This window comes from Muscardinus avellanarius (genome assembly GCF_963383645.1).
Source record: "Muscardinus avellanarius genome assembly, chromosome: 14".
NCBI classification, from domain to species: domain Eukaryota; kingdom Metazoa; phylum Chordata; class Mammalia; order Rodentia; family Gliridae; genus Muscardinus; species Muscardinus avellanarius.
Window position 1 is genome coordinate 49,221,108 of NC_137800.1, and position 21,971 is coordinate 49,243,078.

Genomic DNA, 21,971 nt, shown 5'->3' on the forward strand with positions numbered 1-21,971 from the left:
AGGGGTACCAGCATGCATAGGGTGGACATGTAGATATTCTTAATCCAATTCAGATACACATGATTAAAAACCATATGCAAGCTGGGCATGGCGGTTCATGTACTCAGTACTTGGCAGGCTGAGGCAGGAGGATCACAGGTTCGTGGCCAGCCTCAGTTACTTAGTGAGGCCCAGTAGACAAGAGGAGGCTGGCTGTGACCCAGATGCTGGCTCTAGAGATGGAGGTCTGAGGTGTTGAAAGTCTTCTTCATTCCCTGCTAGGCACCAGGCCCCTTCCAAATTGCAGGTCATCCTGATTTCAATGGGCCGGAGCTGGTACCTGTCTTGGGCCCACCTGACTGGAACGTAACTCTGGATTTGGGCCACACTGCTTGTTGGGATACAGGATGAGAGCTGCTGAATGGGTCTGGAAAGAAGCCAGATTGGGCAATGGTGGTCAAAACAGATCTTGCCAAGCCAGGCTTAGTGGCACACGCTTGTAATCCCAGCATTTGGGAGGCTGAGACAGGAGGACCCGGGTTCACAGGCAGTCTCAGCTACTACTTAGTAAGGCCCTTTGCAACTCAGTGAGACCCTGCTTAAAAATGAAGACTAAAAAATAAGGCTGGGGGTATAGCTCAGAGGTAGAATGCTTCTGGGTTCTATTTCAATACTGCAAACAACAACAACAACAACAACAACAACAACAACAACGAACAAAAAAACCAGGTCCTGCCCTTGCAGAGGGCATGATCAATCTAGTGAAGGAGAGAAGTTACTAGAAATGACTTGTTATGAGTTAACAGGAGAATGAATAAACTTAATTTACTATTGTGGTATCTATCATACATGCAAAAATGGTGTATGTGCAATTTAAAAAATAGCATTTTCACTTTAGGGCACTTGTGAAAAATAATTTACTAATAAATATGAGTCCTATTTTAGTCTCCATCCTTCTCTCTAGAGGTAATGACTATCCTGAATTTTGCCTTTGTTATTTATTGTTCTTAACACTATATGTATCTATTTCTAAACAATTTATTGATCTGGGTTTTATTATTTTTGCTTTGTTTACTCTTTAATCTGGAGGTTTGTGCTCTTAATAAAATTAAGAAAAACTTTGAAAAAAATATTGAATAGAGACAGGTACAATCCCAGTTGACTAACAACTGGATAGGGGGAGAACATGTAAATAATTTCAATATTATCATTTATTTGTATTTTATCAACAAAATTTTTATTATTTTTATTTTGAGGAGATAGATAACACTTACCCTGATTTAAACATCACACCATGTACACCTATACAGAAACATCACATGGTACCACGGATGTCTGGAGGACCTCACTAAGTAGCTGAGGCTGGCCACGAACCTGCAATCCTCCTGTCTCCGCTTCCCAAGTACTGGGATTACAAGTGTACACCACCACACCTTCTGTATGTACAATTTATTTTTCAGTACTGGGGATGGAACCCAGGGGCATTCTACCTCTGAGCTATACCCACATCCTTATTTTTTATTCTTTATTTTGAAACCGGGTCTCACTGAGTTGCAAAGGACTTCACTAAGTAGCTGAGGCTGTCCTTGAACCATGATCCTCTGGTTTCAGCTTCCCAAATGCTGTGATTACAAGTGTGCGCCACCAGGCCCAGCTTGTATGTACAATTTTTAATGTGTTAACTAAAAATAAAAGTAAACAAAATGAAATTAAAATGCAAACTATTTGATTAATATTTTTTAAAGTCAGATAAGAGTATAAAACAAAGATGTAGAAAGTTGATCTCTCGCCACTCCTTTCCTGACACACACATACACCCACACTCTGTCCCCATAAGAGTGCAAGGAACTAGGACAGTGGAATTTATCATTTTCTTCACTGGACTTATTTTTTAAAAATTTATTTAATTTTTAATACTTTTATTGGTGCATTAGTCGCACATCATAATTTATTTCATAGTAACAGTGACATGAATGTACACAGCACTTGGTGAGTTTTCTCCTGGCCTGTATTTGTTAAGAACTTACCTAAGAAGCTGGGTGCAGGCTTGTAATCCCAGGATTTGAGAGGCTGAGACCGGAGGGTCGCGGTTCACGGACAGCCTCAGCTACTTAGGCCCTTTGCAACTCAGGGAGATCCTGTTTCAAAATAAAGAATAAAATGTAGGGCTGGGGATGTAGCTCAGAAGTAGAATGTCCCTGGGTTCCACCCCTAGTACTACACACAGACACACAAAGAACTTAAGTCATGTAAACTGAAATGTATTTGGCTCCATTTTCTGTTATTTTATTTTATTTATTTTTATTTTTGGTGGTACTGGGGTTCCTGGAAGCCCTTCTATCTCCAGGCTACATTCCCAGACCTATTTTATATTTTTGAAACAGGGTCTCTTAAGCCAGCGCACGCGGCTGGCTTTGAACCTGCGTGATGCTCCTGGCTCCGCCTCCCAAGCACGGGGATTACAAGCGTGCACCACCAAGCCCGGCTGTTGTTTTAATTTATGAGCACTCATTTAAGTATAAGCCAGTTACTATGTAGACAGTTTTGGTACTATGTAGAGACTGAACCAGGGGCTCTCTAACTCTGAGCTGTACCCCCAACCTGTTTTATTTTTTATTATATATTTATTTATTTTATATTTATTTATTTATTTATTTATTTATTTATTTATTTTGCGGGTCTGGGGATGGAACCCAGGGACATTCAGCCTCTGAGCTACACCCCCTGCCCTATTTTAAAAAAATTTTTTTTAATTGGTGCACTGTATTCATACATCATAATGGTATAAAGATAATACTTTTGGCTGGGCGTGGTGGCGCACGCTTGTAATCCCGGCACTTGGGAGGCAGAAACAGGAGGATCGCGCAGGTTTGAAGCCAGCTGCGCTGGCTTAGGAGACCCTGTTTCCAAAAATAAAATAGGTCTGGGAGTGTAGCCCAGAGATAGATGGGCTTCCAGGAACCCCAGTACCACCAAAAAAAAAAAAAAAATACTTTTGTAGACATACATGCATACATTGCCCAGTTAGCCCCTACCCGATCCCCACCCCGTTCCCTCCCCATCCCTCCTTCCCATGCTTGGCTTAGTGGTTGACATCTAGTATTATAGCAATTTATCCAATATTAACGCTGATAATCTCACATAACAGTTTCATTTGTCTGATACAAAGCTTTTGATGACTTAACGATAACATTTCAATATTTCTTTTTGCTTTCTTTCTTACCAGAGAATATTTTTTTTCTTTTTTTTAGGTGAGACTATCATACATTTATTTATTTATTTTTCAGAAAAAAATCTATCCTAATATGGAATATGAACTCTAGATACCCAAAACAATCTCAAAGAAGAACAAAGCTAGAAGATGTATATTCTGATTTCAAACCATATAAAGCCTAGAGTTAAATCTTCCCTATATTGTCATTTTTGACAAGATTTCCACGAACATTTGGTGGAGGAAATACTAATCTTTTAACTAAATATTGTTGAAAAATAATAATTACATGAAAAAGAATAAAATTGGACCCTTACCTAACACCATATACAAATATTAACTCAAAATAGATAAAAGACCTAAATATAAATCTTAAGACTATAAACTTTTAGAAGAAAATCTGGGTCATAAAACCTCACAACATTGAAATTGGCAGTGATTTCTTGGATATGATTTCAATGGCACAGGCAACAGAAGAGTAAAGAAACTCCCTCGGCTCGCTGTCCACCGCTCCTCTTTGGAGCCTGGTGGGCTGTTAAGTGCATTGGTCTGGTGCCGTCTGGTGAGCTTGCCGCTGCTGCTGGCAGTAAGGTGCTGATGCTGCATCCTCGGGCGTGAGGCCGGCGTATCTCCTCTGTGGCTCTGAACTCCGTTCTGAGTCCCCCTCCTCTCTAGGGTCTGGTCTTAATTTTTTAATCATAGTATTTTTTGTGTGGGGGATTGGAGATTGAATCCAGGAGTGTTCTACCTCTGAGCTACACCCCCAGAAGTATTTTATTTTGAAACAGGGTCTCACAAAGTTGCTGAGGGCCTTATTAAATTGCTGAGGCTGGTGGTAAATCTGTGGTGAATCTTGTGATCCTCCTGTCTCACTTTTCTAAATACTGGGATTATAGGCATAAGCCACTATGCCTATTTTAGTATATTTTAACCATTCAATTTATGACATTCACAATCTTGGTTAGCACTATATTTGATTGATTGATTGATTGATTGATTGTGTGTGTGTGTGTGTGTGTGTGTGTGTGTGTGTGTGTGTGTGTGTTATATACTGGGAACTGAACCCAGGGGCCTTCTACCTCCAAGCTATATCCTGAGCCCTATTATATGTTTTGAAACAGGGTCTCACTAGGTTGCTGAGGTTGTCCCTTTCTTTCTTTCTTTCTTTCTTTCTTTCTTTCTTTCTTTCTTCTTTCTTTCTTTCTTTCTTTCTTTCTTTCTTTCTTTCTTTCTTTCTTTCTTTCTTTCTTTCTTTCCTTTTTTTTGCGGGTCTAGGGGTAGAACCCAGGGGCATTTGATATCCGAGCTACACTCCCAGTCCTATTCCTTCCTTCCTTCCTTCCTTCTTTCTTTCATACTGGGGGTGGAACCTAGGGGCTTTCTACCTCTGGGCTATACTCCCAGCCCTATTTTATATTTTATTTGGAAACAGTCTCACTAAGTTGCTGAGAGCCTCACTAAGTAGCTGAGGCTGGCTTTGAACCTGCAGGATCCTCCTGTCTTAGCCTCCCAAGTGCAGGAATTACAAGCGTGCGCTACCACACCTGGCTTTTACTCTTTATTTTAAAACAGGATCTCACTAAGTTGTGGAGGGCTTCACTAAGTAGCTGAGGCTGTCCATGAACTGTGATCCTCTGGTCTCAGCCTCTCAAATGCTGGTATTACAAGCATGTGCCACTATGCCTGGCTTTGAGGTTGTCTTTGAACTTGCAATCCTCCTGTCTCAGCCTCTCAAGTATTGAGATTACAGGCATGTACCACCACAGCTGGTTTACTGTCATTTTATATAATACTTATGAAAACAGTTGCGTGTGTGTGTGTGTGTGTGTGTGTGTGTGTGTGTGTGTGTGTGTTACTGGGGATTGAATCCTGAGGCATTCTACCTCTGAGTTATACTACCAGCCCTTTTTGTACCAGTATTGGGAATGGCCTAGGAAGATTTGAGAAAGCTTTATTATATTTCAAAAATTGGTGAAAGGACTTGGTTTCTCCCAAAAAAAAGCAGTCAACTATTCCAATGTAAATTAACTTAGCTAAAGGTAATTAGCAAGTCCATAGGAGAGGGGATCTAGGACTTCCTCATCCTCATTCTAAAGATAGGTTTACATAATAATTGGATAATCTAGCTAGGATGGGAGGAAGGGTTCAAACTTCAACCATGACCTTCGTGAAAAGAGACACCTAGGTGGGGAAAGTACACCTTGGTGGGAAAGGAAGGGGAGGTACCTTACAGGGCAAGGGGAGGTACCTTACAGGGACGTTTACTACGTCAGAATTACAGGAACAAGATGGAGGTCATGTGTATGAAAAGTTTGGTCCACGTGTTGTATCTTTGGTGAATTTGTTCGAACCCCTCCCCATGCTACTCTTGAATGGCATGGGGCTGTAACTGTCTTCTGTATTTCTGGCTTTTTAATAAACTTCTTTAAATCTTCAGCAAGAGTCCGGGCTAATGTGTATTTATCCCTAGCTCAGAACAAGAACCTGCGCTTTTTATCTTTTTTTTGTGGTTTGAGGGAAATTGTGTGTGAAGCCTCACAGGGGTTCCCAGGGATAGTTTCCTGAAACCGTAACACTTATATTTTTTATTTTAAAACAAAGTCTCACTAACTTTCGGAGGGCCTAAGTTGCTGAGGCTGGCTGTAAACCAGCGATCCTCTTGTTACAGAAGTACATACCACCATGCCCATCCATTTACATTTTTAAGTTGTCATAGTTATATAGAATTTTTTAAGAATATAATTTATATCCTTTCATGGTTTGCAATGGAAATTAATGCTTTTTGGATCCCAAGAGATAAAATCGGTCTTCTTCCTATTATTATCATTTTTATTTTTTATTTTTATTTTTTTATTTTTTGGTGATACTGGGGTACCTGGAAGCCCTTCTACCTCCGGGCTACACTCCCAGACCTATTTTATACTTTCTTATATTTGGAAACAGGGTGTTTTTTTTTTTTTTTTTTGGTGGTACTGGGGGTAGAACACATAGGCTTTCTACCTCCAGGCTATACTCCCAGACCTATTTTATATTTTATTTGGAAACAGGGTCTCACTAAGTTGCTGAGAGCCTCACTAAGTAGCTGAGGCTGGCTTCGAACCTGTGTGATCCTCCCGTCTCAGCCTCCCAAGCGCAGGGATTACAAGCGTGCGCCACCACGCCCAGCGAAACAGGGTTTCTTAAGTTAGTGAGGTTGGCTTCGAGTCTGCGCGATCCTCCTGTTTCTGCCTCCCAAGCGCGGGGATTACAAGTGTGCACCACTACGCCCGGCTATCTTTTATTTTTAAACAGGGTTTCACTAGGTTGTGGAGGGCCTAAGTAGCTGAGGCTGACTGTGAACCTGTCTCAGCCTCCCAAGTACTTGGAATTACAAGCATATGCCACCATGTCTGGTTCCTCTTTCTTTATATCAGAGCACATTGTCATCAAAAATTGTGTCTGCAGAGATCCTTGTTTCCCTCTTTCATTTCTGATACACAATCTCAAGATGTATATCTGTTATACATTCAATTATCTATATAAAATATAATAGTATGGGCATTGTATCATTGAGTTACATCCCCAGTTTTTTAAAAAAAATTTAAAACAAATTGCTTCCCAAGAAGGCTTATGCCCTTCTTTTTCTACCCACCAATTGAGAGGACATTTGCCAGGACAGGACTGGCAAATTGATTTCACCCATATGACCCCTCAAAAAAAAAAAACTAAAATATCTTCTTGCCATGGCTGACACCCTAACAGGTTGGGTAAAGGCTTTCCCCTCAAAGGACGAGACAGCTAGCATAGTGGCCAATGCTCTATGCTCGGATATCATCCCTTGGTTTGAACTCTGTAATTCCTTACACTCTGATAATGGACCAGCTTTTATATCTAAGGTTACCCAACAGGTGGCACAGGCCTGTGGCATTTCTTGGAAACTCCACATCCCACATCAACCATAGTCATCAGGAAAGGTAGAAAAAAAATGAATGGGATTCTTAAAAACCATCTAACAAAACTTTCCCTGGAGCTACAGGTATCAAGGTCCGAACTCCTACCACTGGCTCTGGCCCGCATATGGGCCACTCCTCGAAGCCCAACCTTCATGAGCCCCTTTTAATTGCTGTATTGTCACTCTTTATTGCTTAATCTCTCTTCGGATCCCCCTCCCTTGACTTCCTCTCTCCCTTGTCTTTCCTCAAGCATCTCCTTTGAGAACACGCTGACTGGTATCTTCCCCAGTCTGGGACCAAAAAAGTGGTTTCACACCTGGCAGCCAAGGCCCTTAAGCTTGGGGACCAAATCCTCTTCAAGTAGCTTCAACCAAAACATCTCCAACCATGGTGGATTGGGTCCTTTACAGTGATCCTCATCATACCTACTGTGGCCAAACTGCTAGGTGACCCCAACTGGCATCACCTTACTTGGCTAAAAAGGGCTCCGTTACAACAGCCTCATGAAAATTCTCCTGTACAGTACTGGGACCCACATATAAGCTCTGTTTTTCTAGGCATAATTCTCTTTAATGCTTTTATTTCAGCAGACCCACCTGTTTATCTCTGGAAATTCACTGTGCAGGAGACCTACTTGCTCTCTTCCTGAAACTGCTGGACTGACCACAAGGTGGAGTCAGCGCAGTGCTCTCTCTCAGAATGTCAGACAGCCATAACCCCTTGTCTGCTAAAGTTCATTCAAACGTATTACTGAGCTGTCCAGGGTAACCTTCAATCAACACTTGCTGTGGCCATACCCCTGCCTGCCCACTTCCGAATGACACAACCTCTCCTGACCAAGAGGCTCCTATAACGATGTCCCCTCTGACAGCAGAAAGTAATTAACTTGGTCATCGACCAATATCACCAAAAGGCCAGGATGATAGGCTGGGTCCCACCCCTTCCTGTCACAAGACCCTGCAGCTGGGACAGGAGCGGAGATGCTGGAAGCCAGAAGTGAAGATGGGGTAGACAGACTCCAGATGTCACGAGAGGATCAGCATTCTTCTGCCTTGCTAGCCCCACCCCACCAGCTACATAAATACCCTCACTTCCTGTGATGAGACTCTGCTGACAGATCGGCTCTATGGTTGGCAGACCTCGCCCAAAGGTGCCAATTAATTAGAGTGCTAGTCTCTCTTCTCTCTCTCTCTCTCTCTCTCTCTCTCTCTCTCTCTCTCTCTCTCACACACACACACACACACACACACACACACACAAAAGGATGAAGAAAATGAGGTAAACCGAGTGTGGTGGCGCACGCTTGTAATCCCAGCATTTGGGAGGCTGAGACAGAAGGATCGTGGTTTGTGGACAGCCTCAGGTACTTAGGCCCTTTGCAACTCAGTGAGACCCTGTTTCAAAATAAAAAATAAAAAATAGGGCTAGGGTGTAGGATGTAGAATGCCCCTGAGTTCCATTTCCAGTACTGCAAAACAAAACAAACAAAGCTGGGCATGGTGGCGCATGCTTGTAATCCCAGCGCTTGGGAGGCTGAGACAGGAGGACCGCACAGGTTCGAAGCCATCCTCAGTTACTTAGTGAGGCTCTCAGCAACTTAGTGAGACCCTGTTTCCAAATAAAATAAAAAATGGGTCTGGAAGTATAGCCCGGAAGTAGAAACCCTCTGGGTTCCACCCCCCAGTACCACAATAAGTAAATAAATAAATAAATAAATAAATAAAACAAATAAAAAACCAACCAACCAACCAACCAAACAAAAAACAATGGAGTAAACTGGGTGTTGTGGCACACACCTGTAATCTCAGTACTTGGGAGACAGAGACAGGAGGATCACAGGTTTGAGGTCAGCCTCAGCAACAGCAATACTCTCAATAATCTAACCAGACAATGTGTTAAAAACACACAGAAGGACACTAAATGAAATAGTTCTATAAAATATGAGTGAAAATAATTTTAAATACTGGCATATGAAATAAGATTGACACTTAAATATTTTATCTCTATCCCTAAAAGTTTGTCAGTCTACTGGAATACTGATTTTGAGGAATATTCTCATTGGGAAAATGGGGCAGAGACTTGTATTTGCTTACATTCACTGATGACTTTTGTCTCTTCAGAGGACTTCCCTCAACACCTCAGTTTATGTATTATCCAGCCATTCTCTATTTCATTACTTGTTCTTAGCTTTCCTTGTTTTCAACATATCACTGTATTACTGTCTCTCTGGAATAAGAACTACCTGAGGGCAGAGTCTTTAAGTTATCATGTGAAACTCCAGGCAGCAATGAGTTTGTAAGAGGGAGGAGAAAGGAAGGATAGTGGAGAAGACAAAGAAGGCTGGAAGAGTACTCTGACATCTTATTTAGTTGTCTAATGAAGGCAGTTATTTGAGGATTGTTTATCATGTAATGAGTGACCATTCATATTTTTGCTAGTACTTCAAGAAACACAAAGAAAAAGAATTTTGAAATTAGAGAAAATCCAATTTATTCATATAATTCTTCAAATATCGAAACAGTATTTACAAACAAGCAGGTTTTTTTTTTTACTTAAAATGTTTGACCAATTTAAATTTGTTCCAATTTTACTTTTAGAAATAAAACATACACTTGAAGGAAAAATATTCCAACTTTTCATATTTTGTCAAAGTGCAGATTTGTTAATGTAATTAAATATTTATACAAGATTTTTCTTTTTTGAAGAAATTAAAACCCATGAAATAAAACTATCATAAAGACAATTATAAATAGGATTTGAAGGTTTTAAAAAAGTATTTAACTGGAATAGTTAAACTTCTGCTTAACAAAATAGAAATATTTATAATAAACTCTATGATATCTTTCATAAGTAAACAAATCAAATGGATGAGGCGAAGTTACTCTTGATTAACAATATTACTGTTTTTATATTTGTTTTAGGAGCTCTGATTTTGACAGACTATTTTAAAATAAAACAACTATCATAAAATGTTATTTTATTATTGCTTTAACGTTACCATCTTTTCAACTTCATTATTTCTTTCAGTTAAAATGCTCTGCTTGACCTTCCCCTGTTAAAGATCTGTATGTTGAGACTTGCCCTTGTATTCTATTTGGTTAATATGACTATGAGGCTTAAGCTGGAGGTTCTGAAAGTTTTTCTGAATTGAAAAATGTTGCTCTATCCTAAGTAAGGCAGTATTACACTCATTTTTTTGGTCTAAATCAGATAACATAAAACATTTCTTAATGAAAAGTATGAACGCCGGGCGTGGTGGCGCACGCTTGTAATCCCCGCGCTTGGGAGGCGGAGACAGGAGGATCGCGCAGGTTCGAAGCCAGCCGTGCTGGCGTAAGAGACCCTGTTTCAAAAATATAAAATAGGTCTGGGAGTGTAGCCCGGAGGAAGAAGGGCTTCCAGGAACCCCAGTACCACCAAAAAAAAAAAAAAAAAAAAAAAAAGTATGAGAAAACACTGAAACTTTGATGGCTATCTGTTTAGATTCACTCTCTTTTCACATTTTTAGGGCTGACTACCAGTTGAGAATGATCTATTCAGTTTGGGGGACTTTCTCTGACTAGGATCTTAAGGAAAACAGGAATAGTTGTTGAACAAAAAAGTAATAATGTAGATGGGCGTGGTGGCGCACGCTTGTAATCCCTGTGCTTGGGAGGCGGAGACAAGAGGATCGTGCAGGTTTGAAGCCAGCCTTGCTGGTTTAAGAGCCCCTGTTTCCAAATAAAAATATAAAAAATAGGTGTCTGGGAGTGTAGCCCGGACATAGAAGGGTTTCCAGGAACTCCAGTACCACAAAAAAGAAAAGAAAAAGAAAGTAATAATGTATGGACAGACAAGTTGTTCGAGATGGTAGTTACATACTATATCCTATTATTGTATGAAATTACAAAAGCATTTTTTAGTTTTATAGAATGTTGAAAAACACTATAGCAAGAGCATTAAAAAATCTTTATGCAGCATTACTTAAAATGCTGCCATATGGCTAAACTAACAGCATAAGCATAAATGTTCTCTATTACTTACTATAAAATCATTAAAAGAACCATTTAAATAGTGAAATACAAGTACAATAGAAGTAATCTTGTGGAAAGGGCTCTGTTGCAAACAGGTATAAGAAGTGCTTAGTTCCAATACAGTAAACTATAATGGCTTCCAAATTAAAAAAATTTCTACTGAAGGAATCACTTAAATATGCAAATCAAGATTCTATTTAGAAATATTTTACAAGTAAAATTATAAATTATTAAAATAAAAAACTCACATAATTATTACTGTATGAAGTGTCAAGAATTATAAAACTATTGGTCTGATGACCAATCCAAGAAAAAATTTCTACTTTTAGTTCTATAAAATGGCAAAGCACTACAAACAAGGTATTAAAAAATAAAAACAAAAACTTGTTTTAAAAGATTTTACCACTATTGCTTAACCTCAGTAACATTAAATGTTGAATTAACTTCCTTTGCAACTACAGGGAAATAATTTTGGTATTTCAGATGTTAGAAATTATGATACATTATTGCATTTATATATTTTATAAAGTACCATACGTTTTACATACCACATCTACATATATTTAAAATGTTAAACAAAATAAAAATATTTAAGTAAAAAATACTTGGAAAATCTTGTTAAATCTCCTTTATTTTAGTAGACAGATTATTTTCAACGTCGTGGCTGACAGGGTTCCTGTTGCCATGGAGCTGGAAGAAAAAGATTTAAGTTAATGATGTAGGCTAATGATGTGTAATAGTATAGTAGAAAGAACCTGAAATTAAGTTAGAGCCAAAGAGAGTAGAGCTCAAATTGCACGTCTGCCCTTTACTGGATACTGAGAATATTAAGGTTCTCTGAGGAATAGCTTCCTTCTGTGTAAAAGAACAGTAACTTAGGTATCCTGTGAAAATTAAATGCAATAAAGGATGCAATATGTGTGGCACACAGAGCTTAATTAAGCACCTTCCTCTAGTACTGTTTTCTTGTGTTGAGTACCAGTATCATGAATGGTCAAAGGGACTTAAACATCCACGACACAGTTACTGTGGTGTGAGATTGCTATGCACGGCTTGTAATCCCAGCATTCGGAAGGCTGATACAGGAGGATTGAAGTTTGCAGACAGCCTCAGCTATGTAGTGAGGCCCTTTGCAACTCAGGGAGACCCTGTTTCTAAATAAATAATAAAAAATAGGGCTGGGGATGTAGCTCGGAGGTAGAATGCCCCTGGGTTCCAACTCCAATACTGCAAAAAAAAAAAAGACACATATATCTTTATAACATAATAGGTTATAATACTCGATTGTCTCCTAACTTTTTCTGCGTGTATGGTACTGGAGATTGAACCCAAGGCCTCATGCATGCTGGGCAAGTGTGCTCTGCCACTGAGCTACAACTCACCCTTTTGTTTTATTTTGAGACAGGGCCTACTAAGTTGGCCAGGCTGGCCTTGAACTTGTAATCTTCCTGCATCAGTCTCCAGAGTAGCTGGAATTTACAGGTATGAGCCAGCACACCCAGCCTAATTTTTTTAGAATGACTTTTGAATACCTTAATAACTGTTATTTTTTTCATTGGGCCAATATTACCAAGCAGGTAATAATGAAGACTTTTGAGAGTCACAGCTGGACTTATCATTCAGTGTATCACTCACACAGAAGGGGGGATAGGAGGGAAGCCATGCAGAATGCAGATGGAAATGCACCAATGAGGAGTATTGGAGTGACCACATACATAGGTGAATGTATCACTTTGAATCTCACGATGATGTACAGTTACAATGCACCAATAAAATATAAAAAAGCCCAAATGAGAACCTTTATGAAATAATTATAATCAAAATATTCTATTTCAGAAATTAAAGTCTCTAGCTGGGTGTGGCCCACATTTGTAAGCCTGGTACTTGAAGGCTGAGACAGGAGGTTCGCTGCCAGCCTCAGTAACTTAGTGAGGTCCTCTGCAATTTAGTGAAACCCTGTTTCAAAATAAGAAATAAAATAGCAGGGTTGCAGCTCAGAGACTCTAGAATGCCCCTGGGTTCAATCTCCAGTCTACACCTGTACACATGCACACACACATACAAGGAAAGGAAGGAAGGAAGAGAGGAAGAGAGGAAGGGAGGGAGGGAGAGAGGGAGGAAGGAAGAAAAATTAAAGTATCTAATTTGTAGGTTTGTCATATCTACTATGTTTCATGTTTATCTTTACAGTATCAGCAATGGTATCAAATTAAAATAAAAAAGGAAAAAAGCAAGAGTCATATAATTTTTCCCTTTTTCCTTTCTCCCCACCTTTATAGGTTTTCCCGGGTGAAAAACTTCTATATTGTTTTATTTGGTGGGTCAGGAAAGCAAGGAAAAAAAAAAAAACCCACAGATCATCACAGTACTGCCTAATGCCCCTGTGCCTTAGCATCTGAGAGAAGCATGTGAAAGTACCAGAGGCATGTCAAACTCAAGGACAGCAAGAGATCCAAGGAGGCTTGAAGTCAGAGGCGAAAGCAGTGGGAGATGAAGCTCAACATGCAAGACTGAACAGCCCTGCATTCCAAGGTAAAGTATTGAGTTTTATGCTATAGCTTGTAGTGAACCAATGACAACTTCAATGGATAAGTACTAATGTGGTATTTCTTTTGGTGGGACTGGGGGTGGAACCCAGAGGCTTTCTACCTCCAGGCTATACTCCCAGACCTTTTTTTTTTTTAAATATATTTTATTTGGAAACAGGGTCTCACTAAGTTGCTGAAAGCCTCACTAAGTAGCTGAGGCTGGCTTTGAACCCGTGCAATCCTCCTGTCTCAGCCTCCCAAGCGCGGGGACTATAAGCGTGCGCCACCATGCCCGGCTCTAATGTGGTATTTCTTAATGAAAAACAGAACTCTGTCAGGTTTAATATGGACAAGAATCCTGGGTTTGATCCCTAGTATCACATTAAGAAAAACAGAACACCAGTCACGGTGATGCACACCTGTTATCTTAGTACGCAGGAGGCAGAGACAGGAGGATCATAGGTTCGAGGGCCAGCATGTGGTAACTTAGTGAGACCTTGTTTGAAAATAAAAAATAAGGCTGGGGATGTGGCTCAGAGCTAGAATGCACCTGAGTCCAATCCTCAGTGTCACACATACACAAAAACTATTATTCTAGTCATATTTTACAATTAGAATTACATGTTTCAAGAGAAAAATGTCAAGTTCCAGAGAAACTACCAATTTCTTTTTTTTCTTTTCTTTTTTTTTGTGTGGTACTGGGGTTCCTGGAAGCCCTTCTATGTCCGGGCTATACTCCCAGACCTATTTTTTAAAAAATATTTTTGAAACAGGGTCTCTTAAGCCAGCGCGGCTAGCTTCGAACCTGCGTGATCCTCCTGTCTCCGCCTCCTGAGCGCGGGGATTACAAGCGTGCGCCACCATGCCTGGCTCAATTTCTTTTACCAGTATGTTTAAATGAACTCCATTCTCTTACACCAAGATATTCTATTAGAATAGAGAAGAAAAATGTAGCTTTATCTCAAGTTTTCTCCCCATTTTAGCTTTTTTACTTTATTTTCCTTCAGTTATAAAAGTAATGTACATTTCACAGTATGAAGTCTAGGAACAACAGAAAAGCACTTTCCACACCATCTTATATTTTATCCCCTGGAGGTGATGTATTCCCAATATTGTAATTAACAATTTTGTGCTTCAAACATCTCCTGATACAGGCTTTTACTTATTTTTTGGTACTAGAGATTGAACCCTGAGGCCTTTTACCTCAAGCTACATCACCAGCCCCATTTTATTTTTTATTTATTTTTAATTTTTTTATTTTTTTGTGGAACTTTGGATAGAACCCAGGGGCATTGTAACTCTAAGCTACACCCTAAACCCTATTTTTTTTTTTTTTTGGTGGTACTGGGGTTCCTGGAAACCCTTCTACCTCCAGACTACACTCCCAGACACCTATTTTTTTATATTTTTATTTGGAAACAGGGTCTCTTAAGCCAGCGAGGCTGGCTTTGAACCTGAGCAATCCTCCTGTCTCTGCCTCCCAAGCGTGGGGTTTACAAGCGTGTGCCACCATGCCCGGCCCCAGCCTTATTTTTTAGTCTTATTTTTTGAAACAAGGTTTCTCTGAGTTACAAAGGGCCTTGCTTAGTAGCTGAGGCTGTCTGTGAACCAGGATCCTCCAGTCTCCACCTCCTGAATGCTGGGATTACAAGCATGTGCCACCACGCCTAGCTTATTTTTTATTTTGAAACTGAGTCTTGCTTGGTTGCTGATAGTCTTGCTATGTTGCTGAGGCTGGTCTTCAACCTGTAATCCTCCCGTCTCAGCCTCTCAAGTAAAGAGATTTCAGGTGTGTGCCATCATGCCCAGCTTAATACAGGATTTTAAAAGTGGAAAATGCTGGGCATGGTGGTGTACGCCAGTAATCCCTGTATTTAGGAGGCTGAGACAGGAGGATTTTAAGTTTGAAGACAGCCTCAGCAAGTGGTCAAAGTCTCATCAACCTAGTGAGACCCTGTTTCAAAATAAAAATAAAAAGGGCTAGCAGTGTTGCTGGGAGGTAGAATGCCTCTGGGCTCAATCCTCAGTAACACACACACACACACACACACACACACACACACACACACACTCACACAGGAATCTAGCTGGGCATAGTGATGCACTCTTGTAATCTCATTACTTGGGAGGCCAAGACAGGAGGATCACAAGCTCAAGACCAGCCTCATCAACTTAGCAAGATTCTCAGCAACCTAGCAAGACCCTGTTTCAAAACAAAAACAAAAATAAAAAAAGGGCTGAGAGTATAGCTCTAGGTAGACTGCCTCTAGGTTCAATCCCCAGTACCAAACACACACATACATACACACACAACACACACACAGAGCGACACACACATAAACTATCATTATTCAATTGTTCACTGTAGTTCTAATTCATATACCTCCAACCCACTGGCAATTTTCATTACTTATAAATATATATAAATATACATATATACATACACATATAAATATACATATATACAAATATATAAAAATATACATATATACAAATATATAAAAATATACATATATACAAATATATATAAATATACGTATATACAAATATATAAATATACACATATACATATACATATATAGAGAAGCATCTATTATGAGAGTGTATAGAACTATGCAGTTAATATGGGTCCCCAAGGTAACAGATATAATGCTGATGTATTTCTATGAATTTCTTTACTTATACAGGTATATTTACATAATATAGTTTTACAAGCAGCTATGTCATTAAAAACTTTTATAATCTATTTAATAGTTGCATTACTGTATGAATTTAACTATGGCTTACTTGACTATTCTCTAAAGTCGGGTTTTATTTAAGGATGTATTAGTGACATTACTGATTCTTTTTCTATAATCTTTAACAACTGGAGTTAGTCCCACTCAACACACAATTCAACTCTGGCTGATACACGAATAATTCTACAAATATGCATAGGAAAAATGACTAATGTATCTACCACCACTTAAGTATGAATTCCATTTACATAAATGTATAAAGTTAAGAATAAAACCTCAGTGAGGTAAACATGAAAACTGTAAAACTCACCATAAATCCAAGGAACTTCTGGAAGCACACTTGGATTGGGAAGATAAGGGTATGGAGCTTGTGGTAATGGTTGATAAGACGCATACTGTGGGAAAACTGGTGGCTGAAAATTATAAGAAATAGGCATTTGGGATTGAAAATACTCATTCACAGGTACAAAGGCAGCTGCTTGTGGCTGCTCGGCAAAGTAACTAAAATATTGAGAGTATAGAAGATTAGAATGTGTGTTCTGAACAGTACTTGAAACTGTGGTCAATATTCCCGAAGGAGGTGGGTGTACTTCATAGGATGCTACTCCTTGGTATGCGTGGGTAATGGCATTGCCATTGCTGCTGCTATAATGATAAACGCACCAAGCATAGTATGGATATGAAGTTCCATATAAATGTTCAGAGGAATTATACACAGAGGAGCCTGCAGACTGTGGAAGTTCATTACAACATGTGTCAGCTTTCTGATTTAGGACCTTTGGATTCTCTCCATCCTGTTGTTCAGAAAAAGAGTACTCTGCTCTTTGATTCACACCAAGAGTTACGCTCTCAGATGCTCCTAAGTGTATAGGGCTGGGATTCAATGTATACTTCACATATTTTTCTTCTGATTTGGTTTTTGCAGGCTGTGTTTTATTTTCTTGTGGAACAGGAATTTTATCCTGGATGTACGTGGGATCTGGGGAACTCGTGCATGTGGAATTTCTAATAGATGAAGTTAACATTTCATTATCTTCATGTTCAAAGACTGTGCCATTCATTTCTGGGTTGATATGGCTGTCCCCCACAGAGCGGGACACAGGTTTTGAGAGCAGGGCTGCATTAGGCACAACAGAGTCATCAGTTCCTGGGTTTATGTTTGAAAGATGCGTTTTCTGCACAGGATCTAGAGGAGTTTTAAGACATTTCTGTGAAGTGGTCTTGTAATCTTCTGAAGAAGTGCCATCTATACTTTTTTGGTCACAAGTTGCAAAGGAAACACAATCTTTATCACTTTTTGTTTCAGCAGCATCAAAATTCATATTTCTTTTCTTTATGTTATTTAAGTTTTCCTGTTGTCTAGGGGGGTATTCTGTAGTACCTGATGAACTATTCATTAAATCTGTTTTGCTTTCTGACTTTGATATGCTAGTGACTTGTAGGTTCTTGAAAGGTAAAAGTGAGCCAGGGAGTGATCTTTGCATTTCAACCTTTCTTGAAGATACAGAATTTCTTTTCAGATTGTGTGATGAACTTGATCCTGTTTCATTTTCACTTTTGGGATGAGATCTTGTGGTCCTATTAAAATTGTAACAACAACAACACACACATTCATACATATATATGTGTATATATATATATATGTATATATATATATATGTATATATATGAAACTTTTACTCAGGAGACCTTTTTTTTGCAGTACTGGGGACTGAACCGGGGACATTCCTCCGAGCTACACCTTCAGCCCTATTTTTTATTCTTTATTTTGAAACAGGGTTTCACTAACTTGCAGAGGGTCTCACTAAGTAGATGAGGCTGGCCTTGAACCTGTGATCCTCCTGTCTCAGCCTCCCAAATACTGAGATTTTAAACGTGTGTTGCCCCACCCAGCTAGAGCTTTTTATTTACTTAATTTTTTAAATTTGGGGATTGAACCCAGGGGCATTCTATCTCTAAGCTACATTCCCAGCACTTTATATTATTTGGAAACTGGGTCTCACTAAATTGCCAACAGCCTCACTAAATTGCTGAGGCTGGCTTTGGACCTCTGATCCTCCCATCTCAGCCTCCCAAGTGCTAGGATTACAAGCATGTGTCACCATGCCCGGCTAGAAAAGCTTTTAAGACTGATGTTTTCTCATTCTATTGGGAGTATACAAGTAACATATTATCCCAGTTTTATTCCCTTGTGGTGAATTTAGACACTTTTCCTACTGGAGATGATATACCCCACATTTCAAGTATGTAGTTAACAGTTTTGTGCTTCAAACATTTCTTGATACAGGCTTTTCAAAGCAGGAAACTTCATTATTCACTTTTCCCTTCCTTTATGCCATTTTAGGAAACCATTAATTTGTTAGGTAATGTCTATGAAATAAAATTTTTTTCTTTCTTATTCTCTAAAACCTTTCCTAAGCCTTGGCTAACTTACTTTTTTTTTTTTTTTTTTGCGGGTCTGGGGATGGAACCCAGGGACATTTGACCTCTGAGCTACACCCCCTGTCCTATTTTTTATTCTTTATTTTGAAACCGTGTCTCACTGACTTGCAGAAAGCCTCACTAAGTAGCTGAGGCTGTCCTCGAACCGTAATCCCCCAGTCTCAGCCTCCCAAATGCTGGGATTAAAAGCGTGCGCCACCACGCCCGGCTCTAACTTACCTTTTTAAACTGTGCTCAGAATCTCCTTACCATTTGCATCACCAAAAACACACATTTCACATGATATGAACCTTTGATAATTATAAAATGAAGTTCAAATTCATTGGGCTTAATTAAAAACACTATAATCTGAAACTTCTCCCTCCTTAGTTTATTCTTGTCACCTAAGTTACATGTATATTCAACAGAATTATACAATTGTTTTATTCTTGCAAACAATTTCCTCATTATTTGCCCATTTTTTTCTTCAGTTAGGGCTGAAGGCAACACTTACCTTGAATGTTTGAATATTGACTTTTCTTTGTTGATTTCTGTGACATCTTTCATGCTAACCTAGGTTTAAAAAATACAAAAAAAATCTACATTGGTTAGGACAAATTATAACACAAATATTAACCCCCCTCCCAATACTGTAATTCTGCTGGACTTTCCATATATCACATTCATTTGGAGTAACTTTTTTTTTTGTGTGTGTGTGTGGGGGGGAGAGCACTCAGATTCTATATCTGAGCTATATCCCCCAGCCCAATTTTATTTTTATTTTGAAATAGGGTTTCACTAGGTTGCGAGTCTCACTACTTGCTGATGCTATCCTCTCAAACCTTCCATCCTCCTGACTCAGTCTCCCAAGTACTGGGATTAAAAGAGCATGCCACCATGCCTGGCTAACCTAGGGGCATTCAACATCCAAGCTACACTTTTGTCTTTTTTATTTTTTGGTGGAACCTCTGAGCTACACCCTCAGCCCTATTTTTTATTCTTTATTTTGAAGCAGGGTCTAAGTTGTGGAGGGTCTCACTGAGCTGTTGACACTGGCCGTGAGCCTGCCATCCTCCTGTCTCGGCCTCCCAAGTACTGGGATTACAAATGTGCACCACCATGTCTGGCTCCTTTGTCTTTTTAAAACTTTGGAACAGGGTCTTGCAAAGTTACTAAGGACTTTGCTAAAAACTGCTAAGGCTGACCTCAAACCTTCGATCTTTTTGTCTCAGCCTCCCAAGTATTGGGATTTCAGACATGTACCACCAAACCTGGCTGAAGTAACTTTTTTTTTGATACTGGGAATTGAACATTGGGACATAATATTTTTGAGCTACACTCCCAGTCATATATTTATATTTTTAATTTTTGAAACAAGGCCTAAGTTGCTCAGGCTGACCTGTGATCCTCCTGTCCCAGGCTCCTAATACTGGGGGGGGGGTGGTGGTGGTGGTGTTAGAGGTACATGCCACCATGCCTGGCTGATATAACTTAAAAAAAAAGAAAGAAACCTGAAATCTTCATATCCCTACATCTAAAACAAATCTATGAGTCCATTTATTATTGCTCATTCTTTAGAAAAGTCATTGAAGTCCATCAATTCTTTAAGTAATTTCTGTCAAATATAGATTGATCAACCCTAATTCTAACATCCCAAATCTGAAATGCTCCAAAATATAAAGCCTTTTCTCTCTCTCTTTTTTAGTACTGGAAATGAACCCAGGGGCATTCTACTTCTAAGACACAAAGCCCTTTTACTTATTTTGAGACAGGGTCTCACTAAGTTGTTGAAGTTTGCCTCAAATCTGCAATTATTCTGGTTTACCTTCCTAAGTACTGGGATTACGGGTATGTGCCACCATGCCTGGCCAAAATGCTTTTTGAGTGGCAACATGGTGTCATAAATGGAAAATTCTATACCATGAAATGTCGTTCCATGCACAAAATTATTTAAAATACAACAAATTAATTTATTTTCTGGTATTGGGGATTAAGCCTACAGGCATTTTAGTTCTGAGCTACGCCCCCAGCTCTATTTTATTTTGAAACAAGGTCTCACTGTGGAGGGTCTCATGAGGTTGCTGAGGCTGGCCATGAACCTGCGATCCTCCTGTCTCAGCCTCCCAAGTACTGGAATTACAAGTGTCTGGCCACCACATTAACTTTTTTTTTGTGTGTGTGTGGCACTGGGGATTGAACCCAGGGGCCCTGTACCTCTGAGCTACACCCCCAGCCCAATTTTTTTTATTTTTTAATTTTTAAAAATTTTTTATTTTTGGTACTAAGAATGGAACCCAGGGCCATTCTACCTCCTAGTGACACTCCCAGCCCTATTTTTTATTCTTTATTTTGAAATAGGGTCTCACTGAGTTGCAGAGGGCCTAAGTAGCTGAGGCTGTCCATGAACCACAATCCTCCTGTCTCAGTCTCTGGAATGCTGGGATTACAAGCATGCACCACCACATCTTTTTTGCTTTTGAAATAAACACCATATTTTTTGTTTTTGAAACAAGGTCTTGCTAAATTGCTGAAGCTCTGTCCTTGAACCTGTGATCTTCCTGTCTCAGTCTCCCAAGTACTGGGATTACAGGTGTGCATGTCTGTAATCCATGCCTGACAACAAATTAGTTTTTGCTTAGATTTTGGACTCATATCCAAGATATATCATTATGTTTATACAAATACTCCAAAAGATGGTAACAGCCCAAATATAAAATATTTCTAGTTCTAAAAATTTTGAATAAATGCAATTTGTATGAATCTTTCTACAGATTCTACAGAACACTTTTCTAAACTGTGTCTGACTTATTACTACTAATTTTACTTAAAACAGCCTTGCCTTTTAAGTCACTAAAAAAAACCTTCCATGACATTGCACATTTTAGTATGTAACAATGACGTTCAAACTCCTTAGGCCTGTATTTAAGACATTCTATAACCTAAACAACTTTCCCTTTGTATTTCTTCCTCTTACCCCCTACCCCGTTTTTCTTCCTTCTTTTTGGTTCTGGGGATTGAACACAAGGCCTTGCACATGCTAAGCACTGAGTTACATCCCCAGACTCTGAAACAACCTTTTTCATCCTTAGCTTATTCCTGTTCATTAAATTGTTCTAGACTTAATTATAAATTCATTTCTCAAATGATGC

The 21,971-nt window shown here is 39.3% G+C and overlaps 1 protein-coding gene across 1 annotated transcript in view; it reads right to left on the minus strand.

Moving 5' to 3' along the window:
• Nucleotides 1-11,787: 11,787 nt before the first annotated feature.
• TEX15 (testis expressed 15, meiosis and synapsis associated) overlaps nt 11,788-21,971 on the minus strand; it is a gene marked incomplete at both ends in the record, with an annotated part of 55,349 nt that continues 45,165 nt past the window's right edge. Inside the window, 3 exons of the mRNA XM_080710250.1 lie at nt 11,788-11,825; nt 16,712-17,979; nt 19,337-19,395. Coding sequence (XP_080566376.1) covers nt 11,788-11,825; nt 16,712-17,979; nt 19,337-19,395 — 1,365 coding nt within the window. The remainder of the gene's footprint in view (nt 11,826-16,711; nt 17,980-19,336; nt 19,396-21,971) is intronic.